The sequence below is a fragment of the Triturus cristatus genome, chromosome 12, assembly GCF_964204655.1.
Source record: "Triturus cristatus chromosome 12, aTriCri1.1, whole genome shotgun sequence".
NCBI classification, from domain to species: domain Eukaryota; kingdom Metazoa; phylum Chordata; class Amphibia; order Caudata; family Salamandridae; genus Triturus; species Triturus cristatus.
In genome coordinates this window covers 35,984,881-36,004,357 of record NC_140595.1, presented here as the reverse complement: position 1 = coordinate 36,004,357, position 19,477 = coordinate 35,984,881, and the positions used below count along the sequence as shown (strand labels likewise).

Genomic DNA, 19,477 nt, shown 5'->3' with positions numbered 1-19,477 from the left:
GCCCACATAGCAGGTCATGCATTGAATCTGGTGTTCTGTAGACAGAGTGGCAGCAACGTCTCCTCTTCTCATGGCATCTTCACGCCACCTTGGCATTATACCTCCCTATCCAGCCGGATACCAGTCACTCTCCTCCTAGCTGGACTAAATCATAATGGCGGGGGTTAGTCACAGGAAAACTATAGACGGCCTTTAATAATAAATAGAGGCCAGTTGAATACTTGAATATTTTTGGGGGTGACTGAATCACATGCTGTCTATGTGAAAGCGTTCACAGACAACAATTTACATGGCAGACTAAAACCAAAAAATAGTTTATCTTCTTGGTTGAGGGGTTAAAAAGGAATTGCCATCTAGAAAGGAAGTTGAGATTTAAATTGTGTATCAAGCACAATACCATGTGCATAAAAATAAAAAATAATCAAAACAAATTGTATTGTTTTACCAGAATGGACAAAACAACTGCAAAACAGAATTTTAGCCAACTTTTATAGAGCTCAGCACAGTGGAGTTGTGAGGAATTCACCAAATGTTTCACAGGAAAAATAACACTATATACATGGAGTTTAAAAACATGACTCTTGAGACAGATCACAGGGGAACAGAGGTTTCTGTTATATACAATTTTATGGTATGGAGAATTTTAAACCATTTCTAAGACAATCATTGCGCTAGTCAAAAGAAGTAATTCTACAGAATGCCCCAAAGGATGTCTGCATGCCGGAACCTTTAAAGAAATAGTCTTCTTACCGTCAAAGATTATTCGACATCTTTCGAGTTGGGGATAGTCATTCGCTTCTTGAATTGATTCGATGCACATCTGTTTTTAAAAAGTTTCAGCCCGACCAAGTAGACCTTCCTAACAATATGCCAATTTTGAACTTGTAATATCTTGCAAAATTTCCTAAAAGTTTTGTCAATGAACGGAGTCCCCTGCGACGATCCCAGACATTCAACCAGACAGTCAGTCATCTTGGCCACCACTGTGGACATGAGTGTACGTCGATGTTGGTGGGTTTGGTTACAGATATTTCTCTATCGATCGGTGGTGTTTGACGCCAGTGAGCACTCGACTCTCCTCTATAGACCTGAAATCAAGGGGCTAAAGAGATATTTTCTGAAATGAGTGGATTTCCTTTTATCGAGAAGAACTCAGGTATTTACAATTTCTCCTTTCTTCGATGCCCTTTGAGTTGATGTGTTGATACCTCACAGCTCTGCTTTTTCTCCACCTTCTTAAAGCCTATATGGCTCAATTGATGAAACATCTACAAAGTCTGGATTTCCACAATCTTCTTAAATCCTATTTTGCCCAACTGATTAAACTTCTTCAAAGTCTGGGGTTAGGTTTCTTTACTACAACGATGATACCAGACTCTTTAACAAGGAAGCGCTCACGGAAAACACGGGTTTTCCTTAATGTCTTCAAGCCATTAAACACTCAAAGGACATAAACTATTTAGAGTTGATTCTCAGTAAAATGGAGATAATTATGTTTGGTGGTCCACCCATGCTGTACCCTAAGGTGTTGGGTCTTTGCCCATCTCCGGTGGTAGAAGCGAAGCAACCAGACAATTACGTAGATTCTTCATTGAAATCCCCACTGGCGTGCCACAGTGCCCTCCACTACTACACTATCAAAATAATTTTTTTATTACTTTGTCCAATCTCTACCCTTGTCACTTGGTGCACATTTGCGCCATCCGAGCCATACAGCAAGGTTTTGAAACGACAGTGATGCTGTAAGAACGTGATGTCTCATGGAATGTCAGGGTCTGTGGGCCGAGCGGAGCCTGAAAGGATGGAGACCTAACGAGGCCTGTCGGGCTGTGTCCAGAGGGGTTAACAAGAATTTAAGAACAGACGCCCTACATCAGTGGTTCCAGACCCCTGTCTTTAGCGTTGCTCACCCGCTACAACACATGTGCACCTCCAAGAATCCTCACCATCTTTTAGCTGCACCCAACCAAACCCGGATAGTTCCCGCATAACCACGATGTAAGCCACTACCTACGTCTCGTAGAAACGTTTCTGCTTGTTCTCAAGAACACCCGGCTGCCACTTGAATGCAGATATATATATTACGTGAACCCCTTTCTCTGCGGGGGTGTGAGGCAGTGTCCGTAAGACGGAGCCTACATTAACGTGCCATAGGACATGGGGGTGCAGGGACATTTCAACGGGTTTCACGCCCTGGAACCCCTCTGCTCAGGTGTTTCTGTCTACGGAGGCGCCTTCCTTTCTCTGCCTTGATAATGACTTGCTCTGACTTTGTTAATTTTGGTGAAAGACGCTCCCAGCTTGAATATATGTGACTGAAATCCCCCTTACCTGCCCTGGTATTGCAGTACGATCCCTTCAGTACCTCAGTAACCGGGCTTAACTAATCTTCTTTGCCCGTGTAAACAGAGGGCGGTCTTCTCTTCTTTGATATGAGTTAGCCTTTCGCCATTATTTGCCTTGTAAATAGGGTAAAAACCCGCCCTCAGTGGGGCACTAAGAGAGGTTCATGGCCTTTGCACGTGAGGCAGCCCTGCTTCTCACTTGTCAAAGGAGTTGAAAGCTGATTTGTGATTCACAAGCGAGATAAACACCCTTCTTCACTTTGATAAATGTTATGTTATTTAAATTTATATCTAGGCGCAACAGCTACCCAAAAGGGTTTCCCGGCTCCCGGCGGAAATGACAAAGATAAGGAAGTAAAACCTACTGATTGAAAAGCCAGGTATTAAGTGACTTACGAAAAAGTGCAACATTCATCTGTGTGCGAAGAGCCAACGGAAGAGCCTTCCACAGAAGAGGGCCCAAACAGGAGAAAGAACGGCCCCTAAATGAGGTACACCTTCATCTTAGTCTTGAGACATGAGGTATAACCTGCTCTCCCTTCTTGAATGAGGTACAGCCTCTTCTGAGCCTTCACACATGAGGTGTAATGTGTTCGCCCTCAGTTGATGACGTACACATTCTTCTCTCTCTTCATAAATGAGGCAACACTTGTTCTCCTCTGTTGGAGGAGGTACACCCCTTGTCTGCCTGTATACCGGAAGTGAAGCCAGCTCGCCCTTTGTAAATGAGGCGTGCTCTTGTCTACACCTTGGCAACTGGGGCTGCCCCTCAATCTGTCTTCCTGAATGAGGTAATGCCCGCCCCCCCTTGGTTATTGAGGTAAAGCTCTGTTCTCTCCCTTTATAAATTAAGCACATTATATATATATATATATATATATATATATATATATATATATATATATATCACATATCACATGATCACATGTTATTGTGGGCAACTGTACTTATAAACACACAGACACTTGTATTAGTACAGTGCAAAGGTCAAATTCAAGTTTATTACTACAGTACAGCAAAAGTGACAGGAGAAATATTGTTTTACTGCCTTACAGTTACTTTCCTCACAGAAGCATTAAATATTTGTGTTACATCAAATGCACATGGAAAATTGTAACCATATATACAGATATGCCGAGCATAATATGCTATTTATTACCATTGTTATGGGGGGGTGAAGAATGCGTCACTTGAGGCATAGACGGCTATATCTTCATATAAGTTAAATAAATCGGGTATGCCATCTCTCTGTCCCTCGGTGATCCCTCTCCCTGGTTCGGTACATCATGTAGCCCCCTCCCCCTGCCCCGGCACCGCTCCTCCACTCTCAGCTCCAGCAGCCCTCCGCTCCGTGGACTCCAGGCCGGATCTTCCCTCCCACCCCTGGCCTGCAGACACTGATCCCACCGAGGGCTCCCCTCACGCTGCGTCCCATTGACGTCACGCATCTCGTTAATAAAAGTGGCAGCTCGTGTCTCGGCCGCCCCTGGGGGCAGCGGGCTCCAGCTGCTCTCTCCGACCCCAGTACAGCCTGCTCGGCCTGGCGTGGCCCGCAACCACCCGGCCCCTCGTTCTCAGAGGCCGGCGGGGCTGGGGCAGCGGCGTCTGATGTCAGGTGGCCCTTAAAGGCAGAGCCTGACATGAGACTGACTCCTCCAGCCCTTCCGGCCGCCGAGTGCACGTATGCAGGAGAGGCATCCCAACTACCGAACGTCATGTTTGAAAAGCTCGTGTCTCAATGATATCGGGGTCAACCGTTAGCTTTTAGTTGGAATGCATTGGGGGAAAGTTGTGGGACCATCATCAAATGAAACCTCTACTTTTTAAATAAAATGTTGCTGGGAGTGGGTGTCCGTTGTTATCCTGGCGCTCACACTAATTCTCCTCCCTTCCTCTTCTCTCTCTCTCTCCATCTATGCTCTCGCTCTGATTCTCTTTGTTTTTGCAGCACAGTCACTTTTATTTCTTTAATTGGCATCATTTCTCGGTTTGTATCTATTGCCCCCAAAGTTTACAGATTAAGACAGTCACCAGCAGGCCAAACGAGTTTCTGTTAGTCTGGTCTGAAGTGTCACAAACTGGATACCCCTGGGGAAAATTTTAATTTACCGAACTTCTGTTTTAAGTGGAATTGGCAAATTTCCAAAAAATTCGCATTATGCATAGCGTGTGCCTGCATGAGCGTTGTACACATGTGTCGCTTAGAAACATTTATCCTCCAGTCCGTCTCCTGCCTGTGTCCAGCGTCACTTTCCCACTCATTGCACCCACTTGTGTTAAAAAAATAAAGTTACGCAAGATACGGGTGAACCGCACTTCACTTTGGAAGCATCATTTTATACAACTTTTCCTCACTCTAGTCCTCACGCCTGTTGTGCTACGTTTCCAGTCACCATGTGGTTTGCTGCTTGTAGGGCAGAGGCCTCGAGCTCACCTTTGAACTTTGAGAATGTATTAATTCAGCAGCAAAATGTAATGCGCCCTTTCCCCCTAATATTAGGGGCGCGGTAAGCTCCTTTTCAGCAACACCAATATCTCATCGCTGTCAGGACCTCTCCCCGCCTCTCTCCCTGCGGCCAGACGTACTCCGAGTAACCTGCCCAAGGCCATTCAGATGTCACGTCATGCAGTTGTAGTGTAGTGCAGAGTCCAGGATTTCCATTTTCCCGGGGTGCTCGTGAGTGACGTGGCTCACAGACTTGTGTCTGGAGGTTGGAAGTTTGCCCTGTGGCAGGAGCTGCGCCGCACTGTGTGATCTTGCGCCCTTCCACACTGCACGTGAGTGTGCACAGTGCATGCTGGAGTGTGAGACCGTAAATGCCCCTTACAAGCCGTGCGAGACTGGGCAGAGATGAAAAGTTCCTCCCACTTATCACAGCCTGGAAAGGTCAAGTTAAAGTCATAACTTATGGGTGGGATTTGACCCCAGCAGGGAGGACTGAAGTGGTCTCACACGGGCCACAAATGCAAGGTCAAATTCAAGTCCTTTGTAGATCCAATGTGACCCCAGCAGGGGAGCCTAAATGGTCTCACACTAACCATACCCTAGAAAGGTCAAAATAAATTCATTGGTTATGGGCTGAGCTTGGCCCCAGCAGAGAAGCCTGAAATGGCCTCACACGGGCCACATTCTGAAGGTCAAATTAAAGTCATCATTTAACGGTTGAGCTTGGCCCCAGCGGAGAGGCCTCAAAATGTCCTCCTTGACTTGCGCCAGTAGCCCAGCGAACCCTTTCCCGCCCTTGGCCCCTTTAGAAGCTTTTCATTAAAACACCAGGGCCCCTGGGGCAGTGCAAAGTAGGATTTAGGAGTCCGAATGCACTGGAATCAGATGTCCCTACAAGGAATTAAGGGAACCAGAGGAAGTGAATCCTTCTGCCAGAAGACACGACCATGACGTCAGCAGCACGCCCAAAGATTATCTGCAGCTGGGGCAGGGCGAAGGTTCACCTCTCGAAAACAACCTGTTACAGCATTCCTCCTGGGCGGGAGGTCTGAGCCCTGCACACCAGCTTGTGGCTACAGAGACCACCCCCAGTCGTGAAAGTCCTGGCATTGTCACGCAAACTCTAAGAAAAGTAACTCCTTTTTTCACGAGGATAAAAAGTGAAATGTGCGACAAGTGAGATAAACATATATGAGGTTCACTGTAGGTTTGTGGACTGAATGTGAAACCAAAGGGCACAGACTAGTGCATGAAACAGCTTGTGTCACCCATGTGACGTCAACACTGTTTTACAATTGCTGTCCAGCCATTCATTCGTCATCCACTCACATTTGTACGAGAGTCACCTGCAGATATGTGGTTCCAGACCAATCTCCCATCCATGTATCCAAACCTTTCCTCCTTTCACTCATGTCTGTCCAGCCATTCAATCATTCACCCATCCATCGCTTGTCTCATTAAGCCAATAATTCTGCAGACTACATGAAGCCACTTTCTTCTAACCAAAGAGGGAGAGAGGGCAGACAGAGAACGCCTATAGGCAGAAACCAGGCAACAAGTTAACAGCTTCCTCAAATAGATATGGATGCTCATATTTTTAGCATTTTGTTTATTATTATTTAATTATTAAATAAACTAAGAGTGCACTTTCGCTCAGTCAGAATAGTATGTGTCTCTTAACTCATGCTATTGGCTGTTTGGTGTATCATTCCTCCTCCTACTGAGATGCATGAGGGACTATTTTAAATCTGGAAAAAAATGCTTTCCATCATCACACTTTTGTTGCAATCGATCTTATTAACCATATTCTATAGAAAGCAATCCTTTTTGATGCTTTTTTTTTTTTAATAGCGTTCGCAAAGACATTATGTCTGGCTTATGCATGTGGTGTGAGACCCTCGCTTTGAGTGAAACTCAGTGGGGGTCATGAAAAACAGTGCCTTGCCGTGCAGTGCTATGTGGCATATATACAAGACTTCTTTTTAGTGCCACTGCACAGAGTACATGAAAACGGTTAAGTTACAGTATAGAAATATTTGGTAGGTTGTGTGAGCACATTTTAGGAGCGTTAAAGAGTGCGAGGATGTCTGTGATGACGTCACACCCATCACCAATGACAAAAATGCTTACAACTTTTCTCCCTCTTATGCATTTAGCAACATTCTTCTTGAAGTGGCCAACAGGATTGTATTGAAAAGAACTGTCTCTTTATGTACTACTTAGTGTTGTGTAGTAGAGAAGTGTTCATGTGTCTCCTAGGATTGCATTCAATGGCAGCGTTTGCTGTTATGGCCCATTTGATTGCATTAAACAGCAAACATTTACATACACCCATAGGACTCCATTGACAGAAGAAGTTTGTCATTGTGCCCAAGAGGACTTCATTGAAAGGAGAAAATTGTCCTTGTGCCCCATAGGACTGAAATGAAAAGAGAAGTTTGTACTTGTGCCCCATATTATTGCATTGAAAGGAGACGTTTGTCCTTGTGCTCTATATGATTGCATTGAAAGGAGAAGTTTGTCCTTGTGCTCTATATGATTGCATTGAAAGAAGATGTTTGTCCGTGTGCCCCATAGGACTGCATTGAAAGAAGAAGTTTGTCCGTGTGTCCCATAGGACTGCATTGAAATGAGAAGTTTGTCCTTGTGCCCATTGGATTGCATTGAAAGAAGAAGTTTGCCCTTGTGACCCATAGGACTGCATTGAAAGGAAAAGTGTGTCCTTGTGTCCCCGTTTGATTGCATTGATAAGAGAAGTCTGTCCTTGTGCCCCATAGTCCTGATTTGAAAAGAGAAGTGTGTCTGTGTGCCCCATAGGACTTCATTGAAAGAAGAAGTTTGTCCTTCTGCCCCAAAAGATTGCATTGAAAGGATAAGTTTGTCCTTGTACCCCATAGGACTGCATTAAAAGGAGAAATTCGTCCTTGTGCCCCATTAGATTGAATTAAAAAGAGAAGTTTGTCCTTGTGCCCCATCTGATTGCTTTGAAAGGAGAAGTGTGTCCTTGTGCCCCATAGGATTGGATTGAAAGGAGAGGTTTTTCCTTGTATCCTGTAAGATTGTATTCAAAGGAGAAGTTTGTCCGTGTGCCCATAGAACTGCATTGAAAGGAGGAGTCTGTCCTTGTCCCCCATCGAATTGCATTGAAAGGTAATGTTTCTACTTGTACCCCCTTTGATTACATCCTAGGATACTGTGGTCATAGGATCGGACTCCAGGGCAATCTTTGCTTCTGTCCCACAGGATTGCATTGAAAGTAGCATTTTTTGTGTTACTAAAAACTGTATTGAAAGACTGCCTATGTTCAAGTGGCATTTAGTATTCCAATAAGATGCAGTGTTTCTCTTTGGTGAGTTTAAGGCCTGCCTTTTAGGATAGTGTTTATTATGTGCCCCTTTTCTTTGGAAGCAGTATCAGACCACAGGAGGTAGCCCGTAAACCACAAGGTGACTGGGGCAGTAATCTGTATCAAACAACAATGTCTCGAACATGGGTATAATGTGAATAGCAAATATAGACGGCACAATCAATTGCAGTGGATTTGATCCAAAAGAGGAGAAACACAGGGAGACACATTCATGTAAAGGTAACTTGTATTGGACATGTTGGACATATTAAACTTCATATGTACAAGCACATGGGAAGGTAGCACTGCGTTACATTAATGGACATGTAACCAACAAGATACTGTGCACAAGTGCTCGTGAAGTTTGTGACGGTGCAAGTGACATGTGACGTGGTATATACAGTGATAGTGGTGGGCGCGACAAAGAACAATGTAAAGCAACCACAAATTGACATATTTAGGACATCCAAACAATAAATGATGTAAAATTTCAAAACACAGTTGGGCCGGGTGTCCGTAAATAGGGGTGCCAGAAGTTACGCTGTTAAAGTTGACGGCGTTTCGGGCTGCAGAAGTCTTAGGCCATCATCAGGACAGGTTACAATAGATTTAGAAGCAGTGAGGCGAAGGGTGGTGACCGGGTTCTGTCCGGTAGAAGCAGAGACATCCGTGGTGTCAGGAGCTTGATCGGAGTGGATCTGAACAACCGGGGGGGGGGCGGGGGCCGAGCGTCTCGGGTCCCGAGGGAATTTGATGCAGCCCAGGAGTGATATGAGTAAATTTGTATGGAAAGAATCCGTCGACTTTAACAGCGTAACTTCTGGCGCCCCTATTTACGGACACCAGACCTAACTTTGTTTCGAAATTTTACATCATTTATTGTCTGGATGTCCTAAATATGTAAATTTGTGGTTGTTTTACATTGTCCTTTGTCGCGCCCACCACTATCACTGTATATACCACGTCACATGTCACTTGCGCCGTCACAAACTTCACAAGCCCTTGTGCACAGTATCTTGTTGGTGATATGTCCATTAATGTAACGCAGTGCTACCTTCCCATGTGCTTGTACATATGAAGTTTAATATGTCCAACATAAGTTACCTTTACATGAATGTGTCGCCCTGTGTTTCAACTCTTTTTGATCAAATCCGCTGCAATTGATTTACCCATGTTCGAGACATTGATGCTTGATACACCCTTTTCTTTGGAAAGCGGTGTTCCTGTGCCTCTTCAGATTCCATTCCGAGGCAGTGCTTTGCATGTGCTGGTGGGACAGCATTGAAAGGCACAGTTTGTTTTTCTATCCCATGTAGTGCATGAGAAGGAAGAGTTTCTTCATGGGCCCAAGAGAATGACATTTACTTTGTGTGTGTTATATTATTGTGTGTGTGTTTGTACAATATTATTTTGTGTGTGCCTGTAAACGACAAAATAAAAAACATTATGAAAATATATTTTTCTGAGGAACATATTTTACGTTATGCTAACTAATTATAAAGCGCAGCGCTGCGAGAGCTCAGCTGTCCAGGCGCTAACAAACAGCATAAGAAAGAGATTTAAAAAACCCTGCCTCCTGGGTTCAGTTGACACTGTTTCAATATTCTTTCACACATCTTCTCGCTGTATTAATGTGCTCACAGCATGGGATGTCCCTGTCTTCATGTAATTATCCGGTTTTTGACAGAGCCGCCAAGAAGTCCCTGGACCCCGGGTGATAAAACGCTTTAGAACATGGTAACGTGGTACAAAGTACAAGTGGAGATAAAGCAATTTAGACCAACAACATGTTGTACGTCATAGTAAGGAATGAGAGAGACACTCAGTAACTAGATGTAGAGAGTCTTGCCCAGACATGGAGGCACCTCGGGTATGGACTTTGAGAAAGTCCAGCTTGCGACTCCACTTGAGTCGGAGATTAAAGGGCCCCATGTGATGTGGCGCTAAGTAAATAGGAGATGTCTGCTTACCGCGAGAAGGCGTGGTAGGCCATGTAGTGGATGGGATATTCTGATAGGTCGATATTGTTGACCTCGATATCACGACATGCAGCCCACTGGTTCGAATTCCAAGAGGGTTCATTCAGCCATTCATCCATCTGAAGACTTTAAATGGGTGCTCTAGCGTTGCATGTGTGTGGAGCAGGTGAATCACACTTTATAACCAGTCAGCCTTAGTAAACAGCGGCAGCTAGAACAGGATGCTGGGAGGGCCCTGCACCCTGGGAGAGAGGTTTCCAAAACTGCACCTGGTTTGTCCTGTAGCTTGCTATTAATATATGAAGTGTCTGGCATCCAAGTGACACTGATCCAGCCCTACCCGCCTTCGAAAGGAACCCGCCTGCATCAAAATGTCTACAGTTCTCTCCATAGGACAGTCTGGAAATGAGCTACGGTCAGAGACCTTTTAAGGCACGGTCAAAGTGGGATTGCCCACGGCCCCACTCCTTCCAGGGGGGCAGCTTTGAAGGGGGGATGCCCAGGGCCCCCACCTTCCAAGAGGCCAGTTTAGAAGGTGGGATGCCCAGGGCCCCCCACCTTCCAAGAGGCCAGCTTAGAAGGTGGGATGCCCAGGGCCCCCCACCTTCCAAGAGGCCAGCTTAGAAGGTGGGATGCCCAGGGCCCCACCTTCCAAGGAGCCCCCTTGGAAAGTGGGAATGCCAAGGGCCCCCACCTTCCAAGGGGCCCGCTTAGAAGGTGGGATGCCCAGGGCCCCCACCTTCCAAGGGGCCCGCTTAGAAGGTGGGACTGCCCAGGGCCCCCCACCTTCCAAGGGGCATCCTTGGAAGTGAACTTTCAATCTCTCTCCTTTCTGTCTATTTCTGTTTGTCAAACTTTTCTTCTCTATTTCTGCCTTTTCCTGTCTCTCTCTGGGTTTGTTGGGGCCTTGGTAATAACATTCAAAGTTGTTCTTAATAAGTGCCCTCAAAATATGTCTTCCCTGGGGCCCCAAAATTCTTTACACATCACTGGCTAAGGTCAAATTTCTACCTTTCCACTGACTTTGTTTGCAATAAAAGCCTGTGCTAAAAACTTCCACACACCTGCCCCAAAACTAGATGTGCACATATGTTAATTCAAACAAAGTGGTGGAATTTCCAATTAACTAAATCGCCAGTTAGGTCTGCGTTGTAAAAACTGCGTTAAACCCGATTTAGCTATAAAAACATGAGTTAACGACCGGCTCGGGGTCATGACCTCTGCTCCAACACCTCACTTCCGAGTTTCTCTCTCTGCTAGAATTTCGCCAGGAAAACCTGATGGAATATACCTAGGGGAGAGTGACTGAAAGAGGGAATCATAGAGGAAATGTCTCATAAAACACAGATTTTCAGGGTCACTCCCCATCCCATGAAATGAAACTCGAAATAGTGCTGTATTAACAGACCCCAAATTAGCGGTAATTTTGAATGTTACATTGACGAAACATTCCAACAAGGACCCACACCTGGGCTATTAATTTAGAGATTTATATAGCAGCGCCACATCACAGGCTCATTGGCTTCTAGGCACCAGACTAAACAGAATAGCACGTTTCTTTTTTATTTCTACCACTTGATACAGGCCCTCGAGATTGTTTCTCACCGTTAGGTAATGGAACCAGGGTACAGGCAGATGAGATGTTGCAGGATCACACATGGTGCGTTCAGGCAGGGGAGCCGAGATTGGAACACTGGCTCGCTATTGTCCAATGCTCAAGCGTAGCCAATGGGCCTGCTCTCCAGCCGCCCTCCCTGCCGGCCTGACTCCAGTCCGCACTTTGCCTCTCCCTCCCCCCGTCCCATATCTGAACGGGTTGTGGCAGCTGCACTGTTTTGAAGTACCGCAGCAGCCCTTCCTAACTGGATTTCCCGGGGGTTAAATATTGCCTTTATCTGCTGCCTTTTCGGCGCGGACATTCCCCGTGTTATTTCCCGGGGGCTTTAATACAGCTTTTTTTTCCTTTTTTTTGTAATGTTTCCAGGGAGGAGGGGAGATGCCTGCCCATTAGCTGGAGCGAAGCGCAGCCCTGTTGCGTCGCCATGGCAACACAACAATGGCTGCAATTTTCTGAAAATATTTATGCGCGATGCTGCGCGGAATCAATGGCACCTCTGAGCGACGTAGCCCGGTCCCTTCACCCAATTTTGGCTTTGGTTGACCCTTGTCGTCCGCAGTCGTAGAAAGAGCAACCGCGGAGGCGACACCGAAGGATCCACTGGGGTGTTTTTTTGTAGGGCGGTAAGAAGGCGCGGGGAGGCCAGGGCTATCTCACCAGGCTGGTTGTGTTTCCAGGGGACCGCGGCTGCTTGGGGGCTCCACCTGTGGTCTTCGGGCGAGCGGACATCGCCAACTTTTGGGGGTTTTGGCCTACACGCCGTTGGGGACCTCCGGGCACAGTTCCATCTGTTGGAGGGGACCAGGGTGGATGGTTGAGGAGGGAAGCAGCAGGCCTAGGCGTGAGGCCACTGCTCGGACATGACACTGGCCACCTGGGGCTTGTCGGCAGGCCGCTCGGGCACACTTCCCCTCAATGCCTGCTTCTCTCTCCGCAGAGGATGCCTTTCAGAAGCTGGCGGTGGAGACCCTGGGAGAGTTGGATTGGTGTTTGGACCAGCTGGAGACTCTGCAGACCAGGCATTCAGTCAGTGAAATGGCCTCGAATAAGGTAAGCGGCGCGGCCGTGCCCGCCATCTTGTCCCTTAGTCTTGGTGGGACCCACCTGTCTCATCTAATGTTATGTTACTGATTATCATGTTATTTACATTGGTGTATGCAATGGGCCGGAGGTGTCCAGGCACCGTGCACGGCTCTCCGTCCCATGTGTCTCTGCAGTGCTTGGAAGCCCTCTTGCCTTCATTCATTAAACTTCACCAGAGTGAATGATGAACCTGCAGGGAAATGGGAAGATCTCTTGCCAGGCCTCTTCGTCTGAAGACCTATCGGACTTGGTCTGACCCAGTCATGTTTTGACTTTTCAAAGGTTCTCCTGTTTTCTGTAGAGATGTCCACCGTTGATGGCTGCAGCCCTTCAGTAAAAGTTATACTAAACTTAATATGTCTTCCCACCTAGTTTTTTCTAGCTTCTCACCCAGTTCTTATCCTTAATTTGAGCTTGAAACATCTACAATGTTTTGTCAAAACAATGACACCTTCATGCACAACCCTCCCTCCTGATCTTCTAATGTCTCGGCGATCGCTTTTCATCTCGTCACCTCCTCATGACCAGTAGGCCTGCTGGTTTCCATCGCACCGACTCATTTCAACATGGCTGGCAATGCCTGGGAGCGTCATTTGCTCCGACTCATTCCAATATTGCCAGTAAGTCTTGTAGCTACCATCACACATACTTACATCAACATGGGCCTTACGGCCGGGCTCACTCCATCACACCTCCTCATGTCAACATGACCTCTAAAGCCTGGTAGCTACCATCGCACCTACTCACTTGAACATGGACAGTAAGGCCTTACAGGCTCCATCGGACCTACTCACATCAACAAGGCCCATACATGCGTTGTAGCTTCCATCGCATCTATTGCATCAACATGGGCCTTTATGGCCTGGCAGACTCCATCGCACCTACTCACGTCAACACGGCTGGTAAGGCCTGGTAGACTCCGTTGGGATGGTAAACCATCAGCCTGGGTTCTTTAACACTGTTGTCTGCTTTCCTTATTGCCTCTGGGTCAGGTGTACAAATTGACCAATACAGGAGCAGAGACACGCAAAATCATTATCACTTATCAGATTTTACGGCGTGGTCTCTATGTTGTACTATAATCCTGTAATGCTCAGACTACTCCGAAGAGTAGCACTAAATTTAAGGAAAGAATTCTTGTGACATGTGGCATTAACACGCTGGAGTGATGAGTGGCCACTAACTAAGGCACAGGGGGTTAATTTGTGCAATCAGATGAAACCCTATTGCTCAATCTAGGCGCTGGCAAACGATTTACTCTAAGAAAAGTTATAGTGCTCTGAGGAACTACTAAATTGTGGAATGATGGGTTCAGTATGCTAGGAAGCTGCAATATTTATGTGTTGGGTATGCCATTTCACAGACAATAAGACCTTCACGAGAGGAATTGTTGAGTTATAATTGTAACTGATGGGTTTGTCCAATAAGAATTGTCTTGCCTTGACTATACACTTATAGCAAAAATAACATAAGGATGTTTCCTACTACTGGTGTTTACTCCTAATAGATTTTCCAATCCAAACCTCCTGCCCTCTGTCTTATAATAATCACCAGTTTGTCAAAATGACTTAAACTTCCTAAACGGAAGTGACATAATTCACAGACAGGAAGCTCAGACCAATAGATCTGTAGTAAAGCAGTGTGACGTTGCTGGTGGGAAGTAAGAGCAGATGCAGCTGTTTACATTGTACCTTTGCTGCAGTTACAGGTCGGCAGCTGCACCTCCAGGTCTCCTCTGACGTCATTTCCTGCTTTAGAGATGAGGGCAGTCTAGGAAGTGAAACACAGCTTAACTTGTACTAAGTAAAAATAAATAAGACAGATGTAAATTACAATCTAACTAGTGACTGTGGAAGTTGTCGAAACACTAAATTGTACGGGGCAAGAGATTTGTTATTGGAGTAAATTGTATGTCCTCTTTGACCATGCCAATCTCCCAGAAAAGATGGCAGGTTATTGTTTTTGTTTATTCCATGTGCTCTCCCTAAGTTTATTGAGACCCTGAAGATACAAAATTGTACTTTTTAGAAAAAAAACGCCCAAGTCTTAGGAGAAGTGTAAATTCTCCAGTTGGTGCCTCCAGACAAAGTCATCGCAAGATTAGCCACTGATCCTTCAGAAGTGGCCATCGCTGTCACACTCCTGCACAAGCCCACTCTCCACATCATGCAAGTGAGCACCTACCATCTAGTGCCAAGCCGCCAGTGACAGCGGCTGTTTTAGAAAATGCTGTTGCAGAACCAAATTCTGACTTAAAGGATCAAATAAATTCACACTTTATCCTTGAACTCAAAACAGAATCTGCTCTGATGTTTGTTTGGCACTTGGGAAGATCTAGCCAGTTCTTAATTTGAGCCAGTGTTTTCCGTTGCTCAGCACTGGCACTTAATTGCTGACACCTAATTGCCTGAACCTTCACTTATGACAGCTGCCACATGGTGGTGCTGTTTCTACAATTTAAATATGTGCTGGAAAACAGTTGTTTGTTAATTCAATATACATTAAAACAATTATTACCTGCCACCCAAGCCATTGTTAAAGCTTTGGCGGCCTCCAGCAGACTGAATTGTCACTCTAAAGTGTGATGGTTAGTAGTTGTGTAAGTACCATGGCAATGTGTGGTGCAAACTGCGATGGCCTCCTGATGAGGGCCAGGCACTTTTTTTTCCTTCAAATTAAGCACTGGAAAAGCACTGGAAAATTATGGTTAAATGTTAATCACGATTTCACTTTATTGACCCCTTTTGCGTTCTCAGCACTATTCCACGTAGCAGAAAATCTCATGCAGGGCATTAGTCATTTCATGTGTATATCATTCACTATAGGTAAACAAGCACTTTGGTGTGGGATGAATTTTGTGTTGGTGGAAGTGTTTATTTACATCTTTCGCCTCAGGGGAAAAGTGGTTTGTTTGTTGTTGATGCAAAGGGCTGTTTGTACATGTTTCTCCCATGATTCAATGAGCATGAATGTCAGTCCCCCACACACACTGGCTGCCATCTTGAAAGGTCACACTTCTTCCAAGGTTATATGACCTTTGATTGGATTGTTTTGTTCTGCTTGTGTTAAAAAATATTTTGTTAAAAACACTTTATGCTAAACAAAGTCCAAAGGTGATACAATTTAACTGAACGTATTGTTCGGTCGAATTTCATTTGTTGCAACCCCAAAAAAATAACTTCTTTAATTGAAATAAAAAAGAAAGGGTTCAACGGTGGACACACTCATGCTTCCCCAAACACCTGGGCCCTACTGTGGCCAGCATGGAAAAGGGTGCGATATTATGTATTCCGACGCCTCAGACATCCGAATTTATCAGGAAGTACAAGTAGCGCTTATTTAAAATCATCCCCCTTAGATTGGGGAATAACATGCAGCTTTTTGTGCTTATCACTTCAGTATATGCATGCATGTTCATTTAACGTGGATTCCCCCCTCCCCCCCCAGTAAAATTCGGCAGGTTTGACGTGCCAACATTCGCCTGGTTAAAAGTGCGCCAGGTGTGGTGCTTGCCACTCAACTAGTTAGTAAGTTAACACACAAATTGCAATTAGGGCCTGAGTGGCAAAAACACTTTCTCATTTACCAAACCATGATTCAAAACACTTTCATGGCCTGAAATATGTCCAAAGACAACAATTGTTTCCTCATGGTCTGATCTTGGTTTAGTGTGGTAAAAGTGTAGTGCAGACTTTACCTGCTTGTTTTCTTTTTAACAGTATACATACTTAGGAAAGTGGTTTTTGCTTCTTAATTAATAAGTTTTATTTTTTAATTTTAATCTCTCAAATTTCCTAACAGATGCACTTAGAACAAATCATTTTTAACTCTCTGAGGGATTCTGCTCCAGACGCTCGGCTGCAGATGAGGGGTTTGCTTTGGATGTTGCGTTCTTGAGTCCCATTCTGAGGGGCAGGCAGGGAAGCTTGTAGCAATTTGGGGTTTTGTTGACTGTATCGGCAACTTTATCTTTAATTTGCTCTCACTTTTGGCCCTGTCCCTTCTTGAGTCAGTGTAGTTGGCAGTAACACTTTTATTAATTTTCCTGAAGGGGATTGGCGGGTGTTTCCAACTCTTCCATGGCAGTAACCAGTGGGCGGAGTCATTTTTCTTCCCAGGATTAGGACACTTGGAACCAGCCACATTGCTCACTCCTCTTAATGGATAAATAGTAATGCAGGAACGCACTGTCCGGTACTCTCCCATTAAAGCTATTGCAGCAGTGATTAGAAGTGCAGGTACTCTCCCTTTCAGCTTAAAGAAGTGCAGGTACTCCGTACCTGACAGCACCTGCCCAAGTAAAGCGTTGCCCTTGCTGCACCACAGAGCAGAGGACACCTCAGCGTGCCTGTCGTGGTGTAACCGGCTCCTGGGAACCTGCAGCTTTTAACTGCACGGCCAAATCATTCAACGAAAAACCTAATATATATAAAGGTTGGTTCGAGTCAGATGTGCTGGTATACCTGTGACTTTTAGGATTGCCTTCTGGCTGATTTTTTTATTTTATTTACCAGCCTGGCCTGTATTTCTTAGTCCAGGTTGGTACAAATATTATTCAGAGCAGTGAGAGTCTGTATTATTTCCTCTCTGACACATAAACCTAAAAGAGCAAACCCATAAAGAAATTGGTTATATAGTATTTGAGATCTGTCTAAATCCTTTCAGAATGATCACTTCTTCCAATTTTGTTTTTCAATTACCAGCTCTTGGCTTTTCCAGAATAGCAAAAAATAAATAAATAGTTGAGATTTTTTCTAAGAAAGGTGCCAACATGACGTAATGGAACAAATCTTAAGGCATCTGATGTGTGTCTTGTCGAGGCTTGATGTCTGAACCTTACGGTCAAATCTGAAGCGAGACTTTGTGTCTGAAGTCAGGCCTCAAGCCTAAAACCAGCTCTGGAAGGCAAAGTCGGGTCCACTGTCTGTCCAAGGTCCTTGCATCTGACCCGAGGTCTCGCGCTTGAATGTTGGCTTCATGCCAAAACGTTGACCTCAGGTATGAACTAAGCCTGGGCGTAGTTTGCTGAGTTTTGCTAAGCGGAACTCCGCGTAGTTACAAAAAAACTCCGCAAAGTTCCGCAAGTGGTGGAGTGTAGTGCAAACTGCTGTTAGCGCTGGTCTTCATGCTGCTCGGGTACAAATTCTACCCGAGCGACAGCTCGTGCTCGCGAACTTACCGTTCGCAAGCACGAGCAGGGAAAAAACCCTTCTGCACTACGCGATTATGCACTCCACGAGCTCCGCGGAGTACAGAAAACTCCATGAACGGAGCGGAGTTCAGTGCCCATGCCTAGTATGAACCAAGGGATTATTATTCTGAATGTTAAATGCCCATCAGCTGCTTTGCCTTTTTTTTCTCTCAAGAGCTTTAATACATAAAACACGAGACTGGAACCTGGCATCTCACCTAACAACGATTGACTTCTGTATTATGCGTATTTGAGAATTGTATGCATGGCAGTAGCTTCACTAAGACAAACGTGAAATGACTTCCAAAATTCTAGGCATTGAATTTTATGACTTCAAAGCATAGAATGTTAACCATAGGTCTGCCTAACCCTAAGTGTAACCTGTAACCTTGATGTAACACCTCACGTTTTTTACCCAACCATAACCGTTACTCCCCCTAACCTCAAACCTAATCCTATTTACAGGTCTGTCAGAAGGGGATGTGCTGTAGGGGGAAGGGGCATTTGTCCCCAGGGCCTGCGCATTTTCAGTGCCCCATATTTATGCCGCCAAATGTATTAGGTCTGGCTTGACATCAAAGCTGTTGCTGGACTTTTAGAATCAACTGAAAAGGAGCTTTAAGAAGCACTACTGAGAGAAGGGCTTTGGCTCCACCCACATTTGATCGCTTCGAGGACAGCATTTGATTGGGCAGATGTTATGCGGTTCCACTGACAAAGAGTGCTTGCATTGCAATTTTTATATTTCTCGGCAGCTTATGCTCAAGACAATGTTTATGGTGGCAAAGCAATGATCATTGCTGTGGGTCTTATCTGTGTAAATGCAAAGTAATGGCAAAGACAGTAGGCCTGACATATTTATTGTTGAAAAGCAGATGTCAACGTCAGTAGGCATTTAAGGATGGATTGTTGTTGCAAATGTCAAAGCCTGCGGACAGGTATTGTGTCGGATGGAATCTGACAGATTAGTGTAGTGAGCAACGGCCTTGATGTTGGACACCCCTTGTGACAACTCCTGGAAAAAGATCAGCACTTTGACAGACCTTTTTAACCCCTCTATGGCGAGGCAGGACATTATCTTGCCAATTGGCATTTTTGTAAATATTTGCAATTTGTTGATTGGATAACTGATGGGTGCCTTGCTGGAAAACTTAAGTGCAATACTGGTGGCCTGGGTTGGATATGGTGGCAACCCAATGATCAAGTCTTCATGCCAGATTGGTTAGTATGTTCATCATGGAAAGTTACGACAAAGGCAGTCGGCCAAACATACTGATTGTGAAACACCTATGGCAAAGCCAATAGGTTTTTGAGGGTGGGTTGTCTGTATATGGTGTTGAAGCTTGTAGATAAGTCTTATGTGACAATGAATGACTCAGATTACTATAGTGAGCAAGGGGCTTGCTCATCTCCTTTGACAAATCCTGGGGATAGGAGATTTGAAGTGTGATAATCCTTGTTCAACCCTC

The 19,477-nt window shown here is 45.2% G+C and overlaps 1 protein-coding gene across 8 annotated transcripts in view; it reads left to right on the top strand.

Moving 5' to 3' along the window:
* Positions 1 to 19,477, top strand: part of PDE4C (phosphodiesterase 4C) — an 895,999-nt gene that overhangs the window by 813,629 nt on the left and 62,893 nt on the right. For all 8 annotated transcript variants that reach the window (XM_085638143.1, XM_085638146.1, XM_085638144.1 and 5 more), the window contains one exon: positions 12,672 to 12,784. In XM_085638143.1, the coding sequence (XP_085494269.1) occupies positions 12,672 to 12,784 (113 nt within the window). The remainder of the gene's footprint in view (positions 1 to 12,671; positions 12,785 to 19,477) is intronic.